Genomic DNA, 21,076 nt, shown 5'->3' with positions numbered 1-21,076 from the left:
AAAATAAACAAGCACTTTAAAGAGTTAGCTTAGGCCTTGTAACAAATTCACAAGCACTTACAATGATAGGACTCGCTTGAAGTCGAGTACAGTGGGGCAAAAAAGTATTTAGTCAGCCACCAATTGTGCAAGTTCTCCCATTTAAAAAGATGAGAGAGGCCTGTCATTTCTATCATAGGTATACCTAAACTATGAGACAGAATGAGAAAAAAAATCCAGGAAATCACATTGTAGGATTTTTAATGAATTAATTGTTAAATTCCTCGGTAAAATAAGTATTTGGTAACCTACAAACAAGCAAGATTTCTGGCTCTCACAGACCTGTAACTTCTTCTTTAAGAGGCTCCTCTGTCCTCCACTCGTTACCTGTATTAATGGCACCTTTTTGAACTCGTTATCAGTATAAAACATACCTGTCCACAACCTCAAACAGTCATACTCCAAACTCCACTATGGCCAAGACCAAAGAGCTGTCAAAGGAGACCAGAGACAAAATTGTAGACCTGCACCAGGCTGGGAAAACTGAATCTGCAATAGGTAAGCAGCTTGGTGTGAAGAAATCAACTGTGGGAGCAATTATTAGAAAATGGAAGACATACAAGACCACTGCTAATCTCCCTTGATCTGGGGCTCCACGCAAGATCTCACCCCGTGGGGTCAAAATGATCACAAGAACGGTGAGCAAAAATCCCAGAACCACACGGGGGGACCTAGTGAATGACCTGCAGAGAGCTGGGACCAAAGTAACAGAGGCTTCCATCAGTAACACACTACGCCGCCAGGGACTTAAATCCTGCAGTTCCAGATGTGTCCCCCTGCTTAAGACAGTACATGTCCAGGCCCGTCTGAAGTTTGCTAGAGGGCATTTGGATGATCCAGAAGAGGATTGGGAGAATGTCATATGGTCAGATGAAACCAAAATAGAACTTTTTGGTAAAAACTCAACTCGTCGTGTTTGGAGGAGAAAGAATGCAGAGTTGCATCCAAAGAACACCATACCTACTGTGAAGCATGGGGGTGGAAACATCATGCTTTGGGGCTGTTTTTCTGCAAAGGGACCAGGATGACTGATCCGTGTAAAGGAAAGAATGAATGGGGCCATGTATCGTGAGATTTTGAGTGAAAACCTCCTTCCATCAGCAAGGGCACTGAAGATGAAGCGTGGCTGGGTCTTTCAGCATGACAATGATCCCAAACACACCGCCAGGGCAACGAAGGAGTGGCTTCGTAAGAAGCATTTCAAGGTCCTGGAGTGGCCTAGCCAGTCTCCAGATCTCAACCCCATAGAAAATCTTTGGAGGGAGTTGAAAGTCCGTGTTGCCCAGCGATAGCCCCAAAACATCACTGCTTTAGAGGAGATCTGCATGGAGGAATGGGCCAAAATACCAGCAACAGTGTGTGGAAACCTTGTGAAGACTTACAGAAAACGTTTGACCTCTGTCATTGCCAACAAAGGGTATATAACAAAGTATTGAGATGAACTTTTGTTATTGACCAAATACTTATTTTCCACAATAATTTGAAATAAATTCTTTAAAAATCCTACAATGTGATTTTCTGGATTTATTTTTCTCATTCTGTCTCTCATAGTTGAGGTATACCTATGATAAAAAGTACAGGCCTCTCTCATCTTTTTAAATGGGAGAACTTGCACAATTGGTGGCTGACTAAATACTTTTTTGCCCCACTGTATATCTGCACTTTCCGTTTCTTCTCAGTTTGATTCTCTATGTTTATTGCACTTATTGAAAGTTGCTTTGGATAAAAGCGTCAGCTAAGTGAAATGTAATGTAAAAAATGAAATGTGAACGAGCTTCATTGTAAACATTTAAAAGTAGAAACTAGCTTAGGCTTAAGGTAGTAGAATATCTTCATAACGGCCTTGCCATACTTACTGCCCACGTCCCGACTATATTATACACTGCAAATCCAATGTTAGCAACATTTGTGTTGGTTCTTTTGGGAACTATAAGCTCCCAAAAAAAGCTACATTAAATGATCTTAAAATTGTGTGGCCTTGGTTGTGAAAGTATTGAGTCACTCAGCGATAGTGAGCTATTTTGTGATATAGCCACTGTTTATTTTAGCACACAAGTGGTGTTAGTTTAAATCCTGTAGTCATCTCATTGCACAGAACATTCTGTGTCATCCAGAGAGAAGCAAGTGAAACTGAAACTTACCATTCTCTGCAACTACCCTTTAAAGTTGTTCATATGGTATCAGGTTATGCTATTGCATCTCCAGTCAAAAGACAATACTGTACAGGGTCCTTGAGTTTCTATCTAATAGCTACAGGTGTGTAGGAGTGTGTGGGTCTTTTTTCCAGGCTGGTTTCACACATTGTACCAGAAACTGAAAACGGGTAAATCCCTTCCCGTAGATAGTTCTCAATAGTCCTCATTTTGTTTCTCTTCACCTTTGCTTCACACCTACTTTCCCTCTGTCGTCTGTCTCTGAGTGGGCGGCTCCACGCGGCATAGTCTGCACCGTGTACGCCTTTTGATTAGATCGCTCTGTCTTTTCCTCTCTCATTCAATTTCTGCCTCTCAAACCAGGCTTACAGGCTGCATGTTTCTGTGCTTTCACCCGCATTACCAACAGAACTGTACAAAGCATTGAGTTAAATAATTACTAAAATACATATAATACATTACCTAGAAGGGCCAGTGATGAAATGCAATGTGAACAATCGGTACAGCATAGTATCGCGATACTTTGAGTGGCGGTATTGTATCAATACACGGATGCCAAGTATCGATATTTTATATATGAACTATTCATATTGCAAATTCAAGTTTTTGTCGGTTCATCGCCATGGGTAAAGTCAGTGTAATTGGCAGGAAGTTAGTCAAAACAAAGATGGAGTCAGCAGAGAAAGAAATCAGAAATGCGCTATATCGCATCGCAATACTTGGCATATACTAATGTCCACCACACATGGTTTTCTTCATCTTTGCCCCCTTATCTTACTGCATTCCTTATAGTCGGCCATTGCCACTCATGCTATACTAACAACCCTTCTCTGTTGTTAAACTTTAGCGCACTATACCACCTTGTGTATAAATTGTGTAAACTATATTCCTGTTCAACCAATGCAGGAATAATGTTTGACAGGTTTGCAGAATATATTTCAGGCATTGTAATGTTCATTTTCTCCTTTTACCTCTCAAGTCAAATCAATTCACACACACTCCAGCTGTTGTCAGTGTGCCTCAGACAAATTCAGGTTCCCTTCTCCAGTTTGCCTGCCAAGTATTAAATCCCATCATGACCTGCATGTGTTAAAGAGCGAACGATAGTGTGGAAGTGTAGTGTTGTTATTTTCCTGCGTTGGATTTGTCAACAGGCCCGGTAGTTTTGAATCCGTGTTGGTATCAGGTCTATTGAAGCACCGCGTCCTCTGAAGTGTTACTGTGTCCGACTGGAAGATAGACATCTGATTCAGCTGGCAGGCAGTTCCACTCTGCCAGCGTACGCCGCTCAGTATAGCTCTGTCCCACTGCAGAGGGTCATTTTCTCAACACACTGACTGTCTTTTTTCTTCTGACCCCCCCCCCAACCCTGTTTCTCCTTTTTTGTCTTCCTTTTTCAGGCCAAGTCGTGCATCTGTCACATGTGTGGTGCCCACCTGAACAGACTCCACTCTTGTCTCTACTGCGTTTTTTTCGGCTGTTTTACAAAGAAACATATCCACGAGCACGCGAAAAACAAGAGACATAATCTAGGTAAGCCACACTCTCTCTCTGACTGAACGATTTTTATATCTGTAATAAATCTGAATTGCTGTCTAGTATGAACTAAAACAATACAATTCTTATCATAATTATTTAAAAATCTGAACTAATGGCTCACAAAAGAGCTAAAAGGATAGTCTATATCATCATACTGACCCTCCCAACGTCCAAGGCTCAGTCCCATTACGTCAGTCCTCCTATTCACATGCACTCCTGTAGCCCACTGCAGCATCAGCTCCTACCAGCGAAGGATTACAGCCTCACTTTGAGCAACTTCCTCCTCAGCCAGACAGGGAGCTGAACGTCGCTTTAACCGCAGGACATTACCATTCTGGTGGGAGCGCCTTAGATACTCAAATGTCATGGGTTTAAGTTCATACTCTCCCTTTCATACAGCAGCGAGGGAGGAGTAGACACGGCTAATCCACAGCTACCAGAAAGCCTGTTTTAAACCTTACATGTTAATTATGCAAAATAAGATAACGATACCAGTGAGCAAGATTTTAATATTACACCAGTGAGGAAAACTAAAAATGGCAACCACGGGAGACGGTAGGTGTTCTCGGTAGCGGTCTGAATGGCCTTAATTGATTTAAATGCATTTCAACAGTTTGGTTACACACAGACAGTCTTAATTACCTGGGCTTTCCACTGGAGCCTCTCTGACACTGGCGCTTTGTTCTTCTCCAGCTCTAATCAAATTAATCCAAGCTCCCCTCTCAGGACTCCTTTTCACATCTTTTTTGAGTCCCTTTATTAACAGCCTTGCTTCTCGGGACACTTTCATATCATATTCTTGCCCTTTTATTCTAGTTTGACCAAATCCCTGTCAGTGTTTCCCACAGAATTAGAATAATGAGCGCACATGTTGGTCGAGGCACATCCAGCGTGCTAAACTTGACAACCCAACTGTATTCTATTGTATTGAGTTGGGTATCAGAGACTGGCAGTGATGTGTGACCATAGAAACACTCATTTATCAGAGTGATTTTTAATGTGCAGAGTTGTCCATGACCGTTCTTGAACTCTGAATTAATGCATGTGTGTTTGTCAGTAGACCCGGGAGAAGTGTTGCGCGGTGCACCGATTCTAAAAAGGTATCGCGATACCCTGCCGTTAAAAACGCAACGATTCCCCTTTTCATTAGTATCGGTACTTTAAGAGTGACATTGTTTTAATAAGAGCCGTATTTCCTGCGTGTGTTAAGCGCTCTGCTTCCACTCCCTGCAACCGTGCTTGTAGTGCCTAACCTCTCTCATGCACGCTCTAGCTGTCATATCATGTGACAAAATGAGAGCATGGCTGCGAGTGCTATTGCCGATGCGCCTCGGCTTGTTGTCAAAAAAGATGCAAGAAACAAAATATTGTGGTTACATCTCTGCCTACGGAGAAACGCAGCTCTACATGATCACCAAAACACGTACTTCAAGTTAAAGACCCAACATACCTTACTATCACATCTACATCTGGAACTAGCTAAACTAGTTATACATATGTTTATTCTTCACTGTCGTGTCACTCATTACTGGATCATTGAAGGCGGCCGCCTAAGCAACGCACGCCTGCCGCCTTAACTAAGGTCTTCCAAAAACAGTTATATATATGAGCGATATTCGCCGTATTACTCTGTCCTGTTTTCTCTCATTCCAAACCGTGACCAACGCCAGCCTCCCTTCTCTGCAGAATGCATTTTAAAAAGTAATAATAAAAAAAAACCGTGTTATGAATTGGAAAAAACCAAAAATTGCGGGCTTCTTCATGCAACGAAGCAGGCCTACCTCACCCTGTGCGCCTCCCCCCCCCCCGGACAGCCCACCACCTTAACTAATTTTCTGCGGGAAACCCTGTGATGTGTTGGCTTAATTTGTCAGTGTGGGTGGCACCAAAAACAGAAAAATGTCCAGCTAAGCTAAAAATAGGTTGTCACGGCAACAGAGCTGAGGTATTGTTGCCGTGGAGTTTGAGAATGGAACAGGATGGTGTGTTAGTTGAACGCCCAGGTGGGGGGTGGGAGACAAATACACCTATTCCATCTTCTCCCCTCATATCTCTTATAATTGCTCGGCACAAGCGATGAGATGGAAACGTGTTGCAGGGAGTGAAGAATGCTGTGCGGAGAGACGCTTGTCTCGACGCTGGCTGCACCAGCGAGGTTGAACAATAAAATAAAACCCAATGTATGTTACAGTGCTGGAAAAATCTATTTGTAATTATGGCGCAGTCTCTGTTTCTAACCCCTCTCTCTCTCCCTCCTTCCTTTCTTCCAGCGATAGACTTATTATACGGTGGAATTTATTGTTTTGTGTGTCAAGACTACATATACGACAAAGACATGGAGCAGATTGCCAAAGAGGAACAGAGGAAAGCCTGGAAATTGCAAGGTAGAGCATTGTGTTTTCTGTCAGATGTCATCTTTTCTAACTTCATATCGTTCCATCTCATTGGTGTTTCTCTGTATCCACAGGCATAGGAGAGAAATACACAACATGGGAGCCGACCAAGAGAGAGCTAGAATTGTTACGACACAATCCAAAGCGGAGGAAAATCACTACAAACTGTACCATAGGTAAGCACTACCCTGCACAGCTTCATCTCTAGACAGTTTGTGCGATCCTGTGTGTTTTCTTGCCTGTGGAGCGAATGTACTTGAGGTCACTCTTGCATTAAAGTGTGATACCCAAGGTCAACAGGATCCAACAGCATCTCAGGCAGAACACAGTGTTCCCTCTCTGACGCCATAGAGGCACACTCAATTTATTTCTCCACAGAACATGTTTTCTTTTCCCAGTGATCTGTTGCTCTGTTTTCTTCCTGCTATGTCTGATATAGTACATGTTCTTTTGGGGATTTTTCTTTTTCTTTCCCTCTACCCTGCCCTGCCATCCTTCAACCCCTTATATCTTTTTGAAGAGCTTGGTTGGTAGCCCTGATTGTGCAGTAGACTGTGTGTTTGTGCACTCCAGGACCAGTCTGAGGCAATAAACCTCTCGCTGAGCGCTCTCTTCCAGGACCAAACCATGCTCAATTGGATTACACCCAAAACCTGGCTGTGTCTCACCTGTTTTATTGGCCATCACTGGAAGACCGTAGCATTTTCGTTTCTCACTCTAAATGAATCCATTAACAGCTCCAGGATACACACCGTTTCGCTGGTAGACCTGACCCAACACCTTATAAGAAAACAAACATAAGCAAACATATTTTGAAAGTACCAGCGGCTTATATATGTAAAAATATTCTGGCAGATTGGGATTTGGCTATGGATTGTGTGTGGTTCCATAAAGGGCCTTAACAAAGATTGACATTATCCATTAAGTTGCCAGTTAATTCTTAGAGTAATTAATTTAATGATATCAGGTAGTACTACATAGTTTATAGGAATTAAATATGCCCATTTAAGTCCAACCAGTTTCCGATTTATAACAAAACCCCAAGGATATTGGGTCCATTGTGACATAAGACATAGATAAATGGCACTTTTTTCTCAATGAAGAATGTGTATCTGAATGTGTAGGTACGAGGAAAACAGTGCTTATGGCTACTAATTTAGATTTGCTTAATAATAACACGTGGTCAAATCAGAGAAAAAGAGATCAAGCCATTTTTTTGAGATTCAAGTTCCCTCCTTCTGCAGAATTACGAAGTCAGAAGAAGCACAGTCATGTTTAATCCTTGTTGCCATGTTGCACTCACACTGGTCTTTGTCTCTTCTTGTCCTGCAGGTTTACGAGGGTTAATAAACCTGGGCAACACGTGTTTCATGAACTGCATTGTTCAGGCCCTCACACACACGCCGCTGCTGCGCGACTTCTTTCTCTCCGACAGACACAAGTGCGAGATGCAATCAAACTCCTGTCTGGTGTGTGAGATGTCGCAGCTCTTTCAGGAGGTATGATCCACAGTTAGCGCGTGTGAACTTGTCACTTGGGTTTGCTTGGTCCTGCAAAGGAAAGCTATGATTTTGGTCAAAACTGTGTTACAATTGAAATCATTTCAGAGGTATTTTTTTGAAACCATGTAATGCACAATCTTCTCTCGCAGTGTAACGCACTGCAGCAGGCTGAGTCACTCTTGAGCTCTTCTGTCGAGTCCAAAGAGAGAGGCAGGCAGAGGAGTGAAAAATCCTCCCCGAAAGTAATGTACAGAGCCTCATGCAAATGAATAAGCAGAATTATGCTTTTATTTAACCTGGATAGTACATGCAAATGACTGTATGCTGCACAGCCATTTATAGCCTCTTGAGCCGATCTCGTTAATACAAAAGTTTGCTGTTTTACATCCAACAAACTCATCGGCCCTGGTCATTATGTAATATCTGCCTGCTCTGCTCCCACACTGCCTCGGTTTTTTCTTACACCCTCTCACTTCGCGGTATATATGGCCCTACAGATGGCAAGTGGTGCTATAATGAGTTGAGTCATCGCAGACCAACCCCCCCTCCCATCAACACACATACAATATATAACACCAGAAGGAGGTAATCGCTCACCTCTATCACACAGAAGGTGATTGAGTATTTCAGATGTGTGAGACCATCATACAAGAAACACTAATCTATTCAAACCCTCTGTCACACACATATTATCACTCCTAAGTCTTCTTACCATCCCGCAACTTCATTCCTTTTTTTAACCCAGCCCAGTGTCGTCATCAGAAGATATCTTTTGACTCTGCAGACGCACACACTTATACACACAAACGGAGCTTTATAGAAGTGAAGGTAGGAGACGCGGCCCGCTTTGATCAGCCACTCTCCTCCCCCGCACCGTTACCCCCGTCTTCTCATAGCGTCTTTACTTCAAACTGCTAAAAAAGAAGCGGCGTTTGTAAGATTCAAAATAGATGTCAGTGTAGCTTGTTTTCCCTGTGCAGCTCAAACATATCTAAGAGAGAGCTGTGCAGAATAAAGCCAAATGTTTGCGACATCACCGCATAGAGAAATGAAAGCCCTCTCTGGCGTAAATGAGCTCTGGTTGGAACTGCTTTGCAGTGTTGAACCCTGCTCCGTACGATCACTTCGTCCAACCAGGGCTTTGCGTTCTCTTTGTTAACATAAGATGGACCTTTTATTGATCCATGTAGGGAAATTCAGGCAGCAACAGAAGACAGAGTACGCATAGGAATACACACAAGGATAATAAGAATAAAGATACGGAACTAAAATCCTGAATGGTGGAATGCACATACTGTATAACATACAGCTCTGGAGAAAATTAAGAGACCATTCAAATTTTTCTTAAATCTCAATCTCAAGGCGGTCGCCTAGGGCACCAGATCTGGGGGGGGGTAGATTTCATAGGTGGAAAAAAACATTTTTGACCGTTGGCGCTCATCCTAATTTTCTGCCTTGATGTAAGAAACGTACATTACTCATTAAATAGAGGAAACACCCTTTTCACCCCGGTTACATTTTTCATTTGCCACTGAAAAGTGATGAAAGTGGGGGATAGAGACTTATCAGGCGCCCGCAGCTCACAGCCAAAGTGCTGCCGCAGCTCGAGCTGAAAGTGGGACAGAGCGCATGGGTTACGGGGATTGTTGTTGTTAGCATCTGGTGCTAGCTGCGCTAACGGATATAAAAGGGAGAGAGGCTCTGATAACTACAGCTCAGGTAAGGTAAAGGGCTCTCTGAGTGTTTAGATTTCAGTTAATCTCAGTGGGTCTCAAACGTTTTGATCACCATTTATGTAAACAAATATTTCCAAGTCACACCTTTTTATAATTATTAGAATAAATAAAAACAGGTATGAAATCATTCCAATGTATACTCTAGCACAGTAAACCAAAGCTATAGTTTAAAACAGGAGTGATTAGTAAAATATGCAGAAATAAAAAACATTTAGCTAGGTAAGATAAACTTGAAAACGTGTTGAAAGCTAAAACTAGTCTTTACTGATGCTTCCCAGGAGGGAGAGAGAGGGGGGAGAGAGAGAGGCTCCGACACAGATTCAGGATCCCAGACAAAATCTTGCCTAGGGCAGCAAATTGGTCAGAACCGGCCCTGTCTACATGTATCGTAGCCATTCCAGTGTCTGTTGAATTCCAACACATAGAAATGTTGTCAGTAGTTTATTGAATACAATAATAATAATAATTTAACTGAAAGACATACATATAAATAGTCAACCCAGAGAAACTGATAAGGCTGCAGTGGTCCTCTCCTATTGTGCTGTCATTCCAGCTTTTACCTTGGTGACGTGTGTTGGAAATCCTTCATATTTCTGATGAGGCCTGTAGAAAGTAGCAGCTGAAAGAGACCAAAGATCACCTCTGACTGACTGAAAGTTTGCCACGGCTCAGTGATGAATTATAGATGACCAGTGAGCATTGTAGCAATGAGCCTGTCACAGAGGTGATAAAATATGTCGCACCCAAGAACACCTGAGAAACTAGGCTAACCACCCTCTCCTCTTCACCCCCCAACGCCTCCCCCCATCTTTTTCTTCCCTTGCTCTCAGTTCTACTCGGGCCACCGCTCACCCCACATTCCCTTCCGGCTGCTGCACCTGGTGTGGACTCACGCACGTCACCTAGCAGGATACGAGCAACAAGACGCCCACGAGTTCCTCATCGCAGCTCTGGATGTACTACACAGGCACTGCAAAGGGGACACCATCAGTAAGCTATAACCAATCAATGTGTCTCAGTGGGTGTACTGCCTTCAAATAAAAAATATGTTCCTTTTTTAAATTCAGCGAGATTCAAAGGTTTACTCTAGAGTTGTTTTCAGGTGCTTTCTTGAGTATTATTAAATACCGGCCAGGATTGCAGCTTTTCCAAGTCAGACTGAATGGGAAAGGCAGCACAATTCAGTGTCAGGGAGATTGAGAGTGTGTGTGGGCGACCTACTGCCTCTGATCCAGCATGTGAAGTTATACTTTAGATCGACCAACAGAGCATACTGCCTCACATCACTGGAAGCATACTGAAGGAGACTTGCAATTGTGTATACCAAAGGGAAAGGAAGCAAGCAGTGTGAGGAATGTCAATAGGACCTGCTGCAGTGCAATGACAGGCTGACTCACCCGCAGACCCTGCAGTAAGGCTTGCTTCGATTAGCTACGACACAGAGTGTTGTGAAGAGGCTCCACTGCAGGGGAAACCTGCAAAGTGAGAGAGCGGCAGACACCGCCTTAAAGGTTCTAAACAGGTCGTAAGTGTTATCTGTGTGTCTATTTATACTTTCCGCTCCTCGCAGGAGATGACAATGGGAAGAAGGCCAACAATCCAAACCACTGTAACTGCATCATTGACCAAATCTTTACTGGGGGCCTGCAATCAGATGTGACCTGTCAAGTGTGCCAGTAAGTTTGATGTTTTCTTTTTTCAATTTAAAAGGATAAAGAAGCTATTTATCAAAAATGAAAGCTTTTCCGTCCATTCATCTTGAGAGAGATGAGACGTCCATCATCTATCTATCCTTGTTGTCCTGCGATTGCGTGGTCTCCTCGCAACGCTTGGCTGATCAATGTGGGCAACACCTGTCCTCTCAGAGTGGGTCATCCACTGGTTGTGTCCTCTCCACTGCTAATGTTTAAAGGCCCGGTCCCTGCAGAGCTGCTGTGGTGGGGGGGAGGTTGTCTAGACATCAGCGCAACTGAAGCGTTGCCTGCCCCCTAGAGCTGTCCTGTCACATTAACACTAGCACGCTGCACTGAACTGCAAAGCACCTCGCCCGGGCTAGCGGGCAAGCCGAGCCCAGCACAGTGCACCGTTACCTGCCTCAACCAGAGACCTGGTGATGCTGTCTCGAGCATCACTCTGCCATAAATTGAACCCCCCTGTAAAAATAAATCTTCTGTAGACGACAGATTACTTATGTTCAAGGCCCAAAAAGTTTCAATCTCAACAAAAATGGTACCATAATGGTTCCATATTTCTGCAGTGTTGCTCTCACGCATCATACAGTGGGGCAAAAAAGTATTTAGTCAGCCACCAATTGTGCAAGTTCTCCCATTTAAAAAGATGAGAGAGGCCTGTCATTTCTATCATAGGTATACCTCAACTATGAGAGACAGAATGAGAAAAAAAATCCAGGAAATCACATTGTAGGATTTTTAATGAATTAATTGGTAAATTCCTCGGTAAAATAAGTATTTGGTCACCTACAAACAAGCAAGAGTTCTGGCTCTCACAGACCTGTAACTTCTTCTTTAAGAGGCTCCTCTGTCCTCCACTCGTTACCTGTATTAATGGCACCTTTTTGAACTCGTTATCAGTATAAAAGACACCTGTCCACAACCTCAAACAGTCATACTCCAAACTCCACTATGGCCAAGACCAAAGAGCTGAGAGACCAGAGACAAAATTGTAGACCTGCACCAGGCTGGGAAAACTGAATCTGCAATAGGTAAGCAGCTTGGTGTGAAGAAATCACCTGTGGGAGCAATTATTAGAAAATGGAAGACATACAAGACCACTGCTAATCTCCCTCGATCTGGGGCTCCACGCAAGATCTCACCCCGTGGGGTCAACATGATCACAAGAACGGTGAGCAAAAATCCCAGAACCACACGGGGGGACCTAGTGAATGACCTGCAGAGAGCTGGGACCAAAGTAACAGAGGCTACCATCAGTAACACACTACGCCGCCAGGGACTTAAATCCTGCCGTTCCAGACGTGTCCCCCTGCTTAAGCCAGTACATGTCCAGGCCCGTCTGAAGTTTGCTAGAGGGCATTTGATGATCCAGAAGAGGATTGGGAGAATGTCATATGGTCAGATGAAACCAAAATAGAACTTTTTGGTAAAAACTCAACTCGTCGTGTTTGGAGGAGAAAGAATGCAGAGTTGCATCCAAAGAACACCATACCTACTGTGAAGCATGGGGGTGGAAACATCATGCTTTGGGGCTGTTTTTCTGCAAAGGGACCAGGACGACTGATCCGTGTAAAGGAAAGAATGAATGGGGCCATGTATCGTGAGATTTTGAGTGAAAACCTCCTTCCATCAGCAAGGGCACTGAAGATGAAGCGTGGCTGGGTCTTTCAGCATGACAATGATCCCAAACACACCGCCAGGGCAACGAAGGAGTGGCTTCGTAAGAAGCATTTCAAGGTCCTGGAGTGGCCTAGCCAGTCTCCAGATCTCAACCCCATAGAAAATCTTTGGAGGGAGTTGAAAGTCCGTGTTGCCCAGCGACAGCCCCAAAACATCACTGCTTTAGAGGAGATCTGCATGGAGGAATGGGCCAAAATACCAGCAACAGTGTGTGAAACCTTGTGAAGACTTACAGAAAACGTTTGACCTCTGTCATTGCCAACAAAGGGTATATAACAAAGTATTGAGATGAACTTTTGTTATTGACCAAATACTTATTTTCCACAATCATTTGAAAATAAATTCTTTAAAAATCCTACAATGTGATTTTCTGGATTTTTTTTCTCATTCTGTCTCTCATAGTTGAGGTATACCTATGATAACAATTACAGGCCTCTCTCATCTTTTTAAATGGGAGAACTTGCACAATTGGTGGCTGACTAAATACTTTTTTGCCCCACTGTAAATGTATGCACACTTGCCTTAAAAGCCACCTACTGGTTCCACTTGGTTTAACATCACCATGACTCATCTAATCAACAGTGATAATGTGCGGCAGCCGGTGCGCACATATTTGTGTATAATGCACTGAAGCCTCCATTTTACCCAGGCGGCAGTCCGTCACTATTGAGCTGTAAAAATACCAAGCCTACTGTAAAGCTAATATTCTCAGAGTGGTGAATATTCTCACATCATGCATCTATTCATTGTTCACTGTTCAAGCTGGCTTTAAACAGAACCATGATCAGCATCTGCAGAGGCTGTGTGAAGCTCGGGCATTGCCATCTGTGTCATCATCATTTCATCATGACCTGGAACAGATGACACACAGCCACACACTATTTTATTCAAACTCACAATCAATCTCTCTTTTCTTTCTCCTCTTAGTGGCGTTTCCACAACGATAGATCCATTCTGGGACATCAGCCTGGACCTTCCTGGCTCATCCACACCTTTCTGGCCCCTCAGCCCTGGAGGGGATGGCAGCACAGTGAATGGAGAGAGCCACCTGACAGGGGCCACCACTCTCACAGACTGCCTGCGCAGGTACGGTATCAGCTGACACCCTGCCGGTTTGTCCTTTTTTGTGTTTTGCCAGTGAAGTGAAGAAATCTAAACTTGAAATCTGAACTTAAATCCTCGTCACCTGGGTTGTAGAATATGCAATAGCACCAAATCATAAGCGCTTCTTGCCAAAAAACGACAACACGATGCTATTAAAACTTTGTTAGATTCAAAATAAATGATGTCATGACATTTGGAAAGGAAGTACCTTTCTTTCAATAGGCGTTTTTCCCTGTCCTTCTGCAACCTCTCCAGATTGATGGCTTTCAATCGTCTCCACTTAAAAACAAATCTCATTCATCCCTGCGCTCGTATGAGAGGTCACGTATTGTGTCTGTTCCGGCACAACAAACCTGTTATCCCTGGATCTCATCTTCCCCACACTCCCCAGGTTTGCAGAGCAGATGTGACCTCTCATATCTCCTCTACTGCCTCTTCATTCTTGCAATTTATTTTTCCTCCTCTCCTTATCTTATTTCCCTCCCTACCCTCTCCATCTAATTCTGTTTCCCCCCGTGCCCTCACTCTCTACCTCTCGCATTTGTCTCATCCTCCCCCTCTTTCTCTCGCCTTCTTTCCTTCTGACTTTTTTTTTTTTTTACTGCAGCACCTTACACACCCCTAGTTGCTGCAGCAAGTCTCTTAAAGGTACAGAACTGGTTGGTGTTGTTGCCGTGGTGATGGAGGCGTTGGCATTACCAGCAGGGCTCTGGGTTGGTCGGGCTGACTTACAGAGAGGCTGCACAAACACTCCCCATGCAGACAAGCCCTCGTACAGCTTCAGATTAACTTCAGATCTGTAGGACTCGGTTTAGGGGGTGCAAAGGCGAGATCAAAGGGTTTTATGTAACACAGCTAAAGAAAAATTATAACCTTATTAGTTTTGTGCTCTTAAAAAAAAAAAGAGAAACATCTTCACTTCCTGTCTCTCGTTTGCCCACATTTGCTCGTCTCTTTAACACCCTCTCTTCTTTTTTTCTTCTTCCCTTCTCCTCCCTCCGACCCACCCTCTGCAGGTTTACGCGGCCCGAGCATCTAGGAAGCAGTGCCAAAATCAAGTGCGGCGGTTGCCATAGTTACCAGGAGTCCACCAAACAGCTGACAATGAAGAAGCTCCCCATCGTAGCGTGTTTCCATCTCAAAGTGAGTGGGCCGGTGACGACATGCTGCCAATTATCCCTTGTTACACTATCTGTCTGACAATCTGATTACTTTAGGGTACAGTACGTTGAGCTCTTATCGTTCACATCAAAACAATCATGCAAATGCAGATGCGTTTGTGAATTTTTTATTCTAACCCGTTTTGATATTTCGACCACCCTACATATTGCAGTATATATGACTAAATATTACCGTGCTCTAAAGGAGATCCATTTGACCCTGTGTGTATGCAGCCTCACATCTGATGAATGTGATGTTGCTTTTGCTTACGTGTGTTTTTAATTTCACATGCTGGTGCATTACCTCCTACTGTGTAGCCCTTTCACACATTGTCCCAGGACACCAACGACTTTAATGACCCGTCCAGCCCTCTACTGTCCATGTTTTTTTTTTAAAATTCATACTAGTATTGGGGGTTGGGGGGCCTATAATGTATTTATGATATTCATAATCATAAATACATTATATAGGCTTCACAAGGAAATAGTCTGAGCTCAATCCTGTTATTATATTGCTATGAATGTGCAAACGTGTGGCAGAAAACGTGTATTTTCACTTTGCATTAGCTGTGTTGTATTTTCTATATTGTGATGATGATGTGTGTTATTTCTAAATATGTGTCCTCTCCCCTCCCCCCACTCTCTCTCTCTCTCTTGCCATGTTTCTGCCCCTTCCCCCTCTGTCCTCTCCTCTCTCATCCTCTCTGGCCATCTACAGAGGTTTGAGCACTCTGCTAAACTGCGGAGGAAGATCACTACATATGTTTCCTTCCCGCTAGAGCTGGACATGACGCCCTTCATGGCATCCAGGTAAGCCCCCCCAAGTGCCCATGAGCTTTTTTACCCGCATAAAGTCAATCTGGTCCTGCCAGCCCACATCCAGCTAGATATACAGGTGTTTTTATTAAAAACACCTGTATATCTAGCAGCAGCTTTTTTAGGTGGTTTATCATATGTTGATATATATGATGCACTATACATGCAGTGCACTCACAGTAATTGAAAATATTTGCATGTTTTGTAAAACATCATTATTAAATGCCTCCAATTAATGTATATTGATGTCATTAAAGCATGCAGTTGTAGTATTGCCCCACCCCTGGCAGAAGCATCTATTCAGCTCTGTTTAGGGACAGAAAGATCAGCTGTCAGAGAAGATATTAGCTTTCAAAGATAGAAGAACTCTGCCACCTAGTGGATTTTTGTGCCCTTGTAACATGGTTACCAGTGCATGCAGCTTTAACAAATGCTAATGTCTTGCTTTTGTTTTTCTGCCTCCAACAGTAAAGAGAGCAGGATGAACGGGCAGTACCAACAGACGGTTGATGTATTAAACAACGACAATAAGTGAGTGCCTTGTACGACATCACACTGTTATATTAACACTCTGCGGCTACAGCAGTTCCCACATCATAGTAGAAATGTATCATCCAGCACAGCAGCAAATGACCTGAAGCATCCGACTGTGACTTCCCTAAATTAAATCAATCTGAAGCCTATTAAAAGCTGCTCAATTTTCTTCATCCATGACAGTTACAATAGCTTTAATTTTCAAGGACATTCACGGGGAGTTTACTGTCTTAATACCATTGACGGGTAGCTTGTAGCGGAGACATAAACTCAGTGCGCAAGGAGATCATTGATGAGGCGTTTTAAAAACACAGGGAAGAGCAGCTGTATGACGTTCAAAACCAATGAAGGCACCCATGTATGGGGAGGATAAAGGGGCTTTATGAGATATTTGTGCTAAAGTGATTCAAACATAAAACAAACGTATATTTATGTCTCTTTGTTTGTTAATTCCAGGTATTCCTTGTTTGCGGTGGTCAACCACCAAGGCACATTAGAGAGTGGCCACTACACCAGCTTCATCCGCCAGCACAAAGACCAGTGGTTCAAATGTGATGATGCCATAATCACCAAGGCCAGCATTAAAGACGTACTCGATAGTGAAGGGTGAGTCCGGAAACGAGACAATAACAGTACTAAGAAATGTTACACAGTATTAAATCTAAAACAAATCATATTATTTTTTCCCCCTCTCAGGTATCTCTTATTCTACCATAAACAGTTCCTTGAGTACGAGTAGTCTTTGTCAGGACTGACCATGAAGAACCACTGCTTCTAATGAGAGAGTCAAGGGCCTGGGGACAGGATGAAACACAAACACACAAACCTACCTGAAACTCTTTGACTACCAGTCTGCTCCTCCAGCTCTGGAGGGCAAAAAATAAAAAGACGTGTGAAATCATGCAACCTTTTAAAAGAAAAAACAAAACAAACAAGCACTGAGCTACTTCTTGGCATCTACTTGACAAAACTGAATGAAGAGGAGAGATGGAGGAGGAGGAGGAGGAGGAGTAGTAGAAGAGGAAGAAGAGGAAGAAGAAGAGTCGGGCGTCGTCAGTTCCAGGCTTGGGCAGAGGGAAGAGGCCCCACACCCCTCACTCTCTCCCTTCCCCTACCTGCTGCAGGGGGCGGTCTGTGTATGACTGGCCGTCATCTCCATCAAGCACATCTGGATTTTTCTCACAGTATTCTGACCCCTTCCACCACCACCACCACACCCCACCCCCCCCCACTCACGGCCTCCATTTCTCTCCCATGGTGCTCTCGTTTCAACCGACCAAGCATTTAACTTGATAGAAGACAGTTTGTTGTCATATGCATATGGAACTGAAAAAAAAAGAATAATAGAATCAACGTATTACGAACTTTGCAAGAACATTTCTAAAAGTATGGTTATGATTCTTATCATTTGTGAATTTTGTTATGAAATACTGTATGAATTAAGTATACATCTATTTTTTAAGAGCAAAAAAACAAAACATGGGAGAGCTTAGAGACGCTGCCTTTGCCAGTTGCTGGGGAAGTGCTGCCATGGAAACTAAGCAGATTTGGACCTGAGTGTGCTCATGTTCCATTATTTACTGTGTTGATTGTTTTATTTTTAAGTCTGGTTGAGGGCAGGGAATATCTATTTTTTTTTAGCAACTCATCACATTTTTGTTTACTGTTCTTTTGTGTCTTTTATTTTTTTATTTTTCAGTACAGTCATGTGTCCCTAGCTGTCCTGGTACTGGAAATGTTGTTGGACGTATTATACTTTTATTCTTGTGGAATTGTGGGTATAATGATGGTGATGGTTAAATTGGCTCACCTTTTTGCTGTTTTTGAATTGTATGTTGAATGTGAGCTTTGGGTTTCATGTGGCATTATGAAGAGAAGACTTGATACCTGAGGTCTTTATAATATGTGAGAATGCTGTGGTCTCTTCTCATTGAACACCTTGGATGCTCTGTGCAACAAAAAAAAAGAAAAGAAAAAAAAGCCCATCTAACAACACTGCATGCGACTGGGCTCTCATGATCTTATAATATGTGAAAAATGACCCTCAGTAATGCCTCAAGGCCTGCTGCCCATCATGATTTTTGTTCTGTAGTTTGGGGATGGGGAGACGATCATGTGAGATGTATAGAGGATAAAACACATTGCACGTATACGGGCACTGTGCGACCACAGCCTGGCTCTGAATCCATCAGTGTTAATTCTTCTCCATGGCAACTGTGTGGCTGGTGTAGACCGGTGTGGTCCGTGGTGTCTTGCCTCTGCAGTGCAGTAAACCCAGTGCTCTATTCAATCAGTATGCTGTCAGACTTTAGATAATGCACATACACTTCAGGGTGTTGTGGTCTGTTTTGTTTGAATATCACAGATTGTGTATGTATAATAAAATACAGAATAAAAAAAAAAATTCACTCATGTATAATATGAGGGCCCTAACCTATCACAGTAATGCCACATAAAAACCACAACCCCTGGTTGTTTAGCTGCTCTGTAAGTGAAAACAAACATGCATATCCTTTGGTCTGCTGCAGAACCTCAGCTAGAGGGCAACGACGGTTTTCTGAACAGTAAAATCAAAGACTTTGGTTATTGGTGTATCATGGAGCAGTTAAGACCACCCAAGGACATTCAGGGACGCAGCTGAAACGAGGAGGAAGAGGAGAGCTTCATTATCCGTTTCAGTGATTAAACTCAGAACAAAACTGGAATGCGTTTGTTCTTTTTTTCCTCATCTGCCATTCAGTGTCCTCCATCAGGTCTTGTGGCCCAGAATTGAAACACTAGTGTATTCTGAACTTAAGGAGAAAGAAAAGAGTACCGGAAAAGGAACAAATCCATTTATTTAAAAAAGGTTTAAAATATTCTAACACTTGCACATATATACATCTTTAAGCTTTCTAATAAACTCATATTTCTGGCCCGAGAGCAGCTCTAGTTATTAGTTTGATTGTGGTGCCACTTGGTGGTCAGACTAAGAAGCTCAGAGAAGACCAGAAAAATCGAGAGTTAACCTGCCCCCAGGATTGAATGCAAAATAAAAATGAACATCTTAAAGAGGAATTCAAATAAGAACCTCAGATTAAAAATATTGTAATAATAATATTGGTGATAAATTGCAAAAGTTAAATGTACTGTTATGCAGTATTTTTTCCATATTAATTGAAACACTCGGCATTCACAATATTACACCCAAATAAATGTATCACTTAGAATTTGCTTTATTTAGTTACAACACAACTATGCACAATCAATTTTGGTCCACTTGATGTTTCGGGATTACTCAATTGAACAGAAACTGTAAGAACATACATGATGTACTTTCTACATAAACAGTACAACTTTCAAGTGTAATTTTTAACTTCATGAGATGTAGCATTTGGGCAATTCCTTAAAATCATACAAAACATACCAAACTACAACACCAATGGAACAAATGGAAAGTAGAAAATCTACAATATGATGTTAAGAAACATAAATATTTAACAACAAAAAAAGTATAAAAAAACCAAACATAAGCATTGTTGTACAAAAGGCCTTTGGCACTAAGATAATTACTAGAAAGACTGCAACAGCTGGATGATATTTTACAATGTTAGGTGTGTTGGAGTGGGGGGGACTTTACATATCTTTACACACAAGCTTTACAGTTAAATCAGTGATTTTGTAGCCGACGTGTTAGCTTTCCCAGCCTTAATGCGGCCTTTGTTTTTCCTCTGAGCAATGTCCGCATTCATAATTCATGTCCAAATTCATCTCTGTAGTATTATTATTATGCTAATTAGTGTAACCATGGGCCCGACACTCTTGGACACTGTTGCTATGGAAATATAAGACATAAGAGTTGTGTCATGTCTTTGGATGAGAAAAATACAAGACGAAACAGGCCAGGTAACAAGTTCCACAATACTGTAGAGAACAGATTGGATATGGAATTTGATTAGTTGTGGCTGGGGGCTAACAACTTTTAGTGTGTGTGTGTGTGTGTGTGTGTGTGTGTGTGTGTGTGTGTGTGTGTGTGTGTGTGTGTGTGTGTGTGTGTGTGTGTGTGTGTGTGTGTGTGTGTGTGTGTGTGTGTGTGTGTGTGTGTGTGTGTGTGTGTGTGTGTACTTCTGTGTGTCATCCATTAGTGATACAAGAAAACAACATGTTTAGAGTGGTTACTCTCCTTTGAATGTATGAATTTAAATATCAATAATAACACATACTTTGCCTCACAGTTTTGTTAGGGTTTAGGTGTTTGAGATTAACACACACAGACACTCAGGATTCTATTCCTAATCTATCACTGGCTTTGGTGTGGATGGAGGGAACAGGCACGTCATGTAGGGTAGAGTTTCAAAGTTATATAGATAGCAATCTCACCACAGCCACAGATAGGGAGTCACAGGATGGCAGGGTGAACTGTGGACTCCTGGAGCAGCACAGTCGTCACGATGATAAAGGAACCCCAGAGCCTCTCGAGGATAAGTGTTCTAGCCCTTTACAAATTCCCGTCACTCAGACACCCGGAGAAAAAAAATAAAGCACTTGAAACGTGGCTTCTCAAATGCCACAGATTGTGAGAGAAGGATGGGTCAGTGTCATTATACAGAGTCTTTATAAGTAGCTAGCAATGAGAGGCAGCATTAGACAAGCTGAGCCTCTCACATATGGAAAGCCGAGGAGGATAGAAGAACAGAGGACTAACAAAAAACAACAACACACAGATAGCTACCGAACATTGTTTTCTGCA

General features: G+C 42.7%; 1 protein-coding gene across 3 annotated transcripts in view; it reads left to right on the top strand.

The window, feature by feature from the left end:
• Positions 1-19,052, top strand: part of LOC134878489 (ubiquitin carboxyl-terminal hydrolase 22-like) — a 28,914-nt gene extending 9,862 nt beyond the window's left edge. For all 3 annotated transcript variants that reach the window (XM_063904539.1, XM_063904538.1, XM_063904540.1), the window contains 12 exons: positions 3,593-3,725; positions 6,002-6,115; positions 6,199-6,300; positions 7,457-7,623; positions 10,193-10,352; positions 10,933-11,038; positions 13,661-13,819; positions 14,854-14,980; positions 15,716-15,807; positions 16,282-16,344; positions 16,804-16,953; positions 17,044-19,052. In XM_063904539.1, the coding sequence (XP_063760609.1) occupies positions 3,593-3,725; positions 6,002-6,115; positions 6,199-6,300; positions 7,457-7,623; positions 10,193-10,352; positions 10,933-11,038; positions 13,661-13,819; positions 14,854-14,980; positions 15,716-15,807; positions 16,282-16,344; positions 16,804-16,953; positions 17,044-17,086 (1,416 nt within the window). In that variant the 3' untranslated portion in view covers positions 17,087-19,052. The remainder of the gene's footprint in view (positions 1-3,592; positions 3,726-6,001; positions 6,116-6,198; positions 6,301-7,456; positions 7,624-10,192; positions 10,353-10,932; positions 11,039-13,660; positions 13,820-14,853; positions 14,981-15,715; positions 15,808-16,281; positions 16,345-16,803; positions 16,954-17,043) is intronic.
• Positions 19,053-21,076: the final 2,024 nt, after the last annotated feature.

This window comes from Eleginops maclovinus, chromosome 16, assembly GCF_036324505.1.
Source record: "Eleginops maclovinus isolate JMC-PN-2008 ecotype Puerto Natales chromosome 16, JC_Emac_rtc_rv5, whole genome shotgun sequence".
In the NCBI taxonomy this organism is placed as follows: Eukaryota; Metazoa; Chordata; class Actinopteri; order Perciformes; family Eleginopidae; genus Eleginops; species Eleginops maclovinus.
Note: the sequence above shows the minus strand (reverse complement) of the source record. Positions and strands in the feature narration are given on the sequence as shown.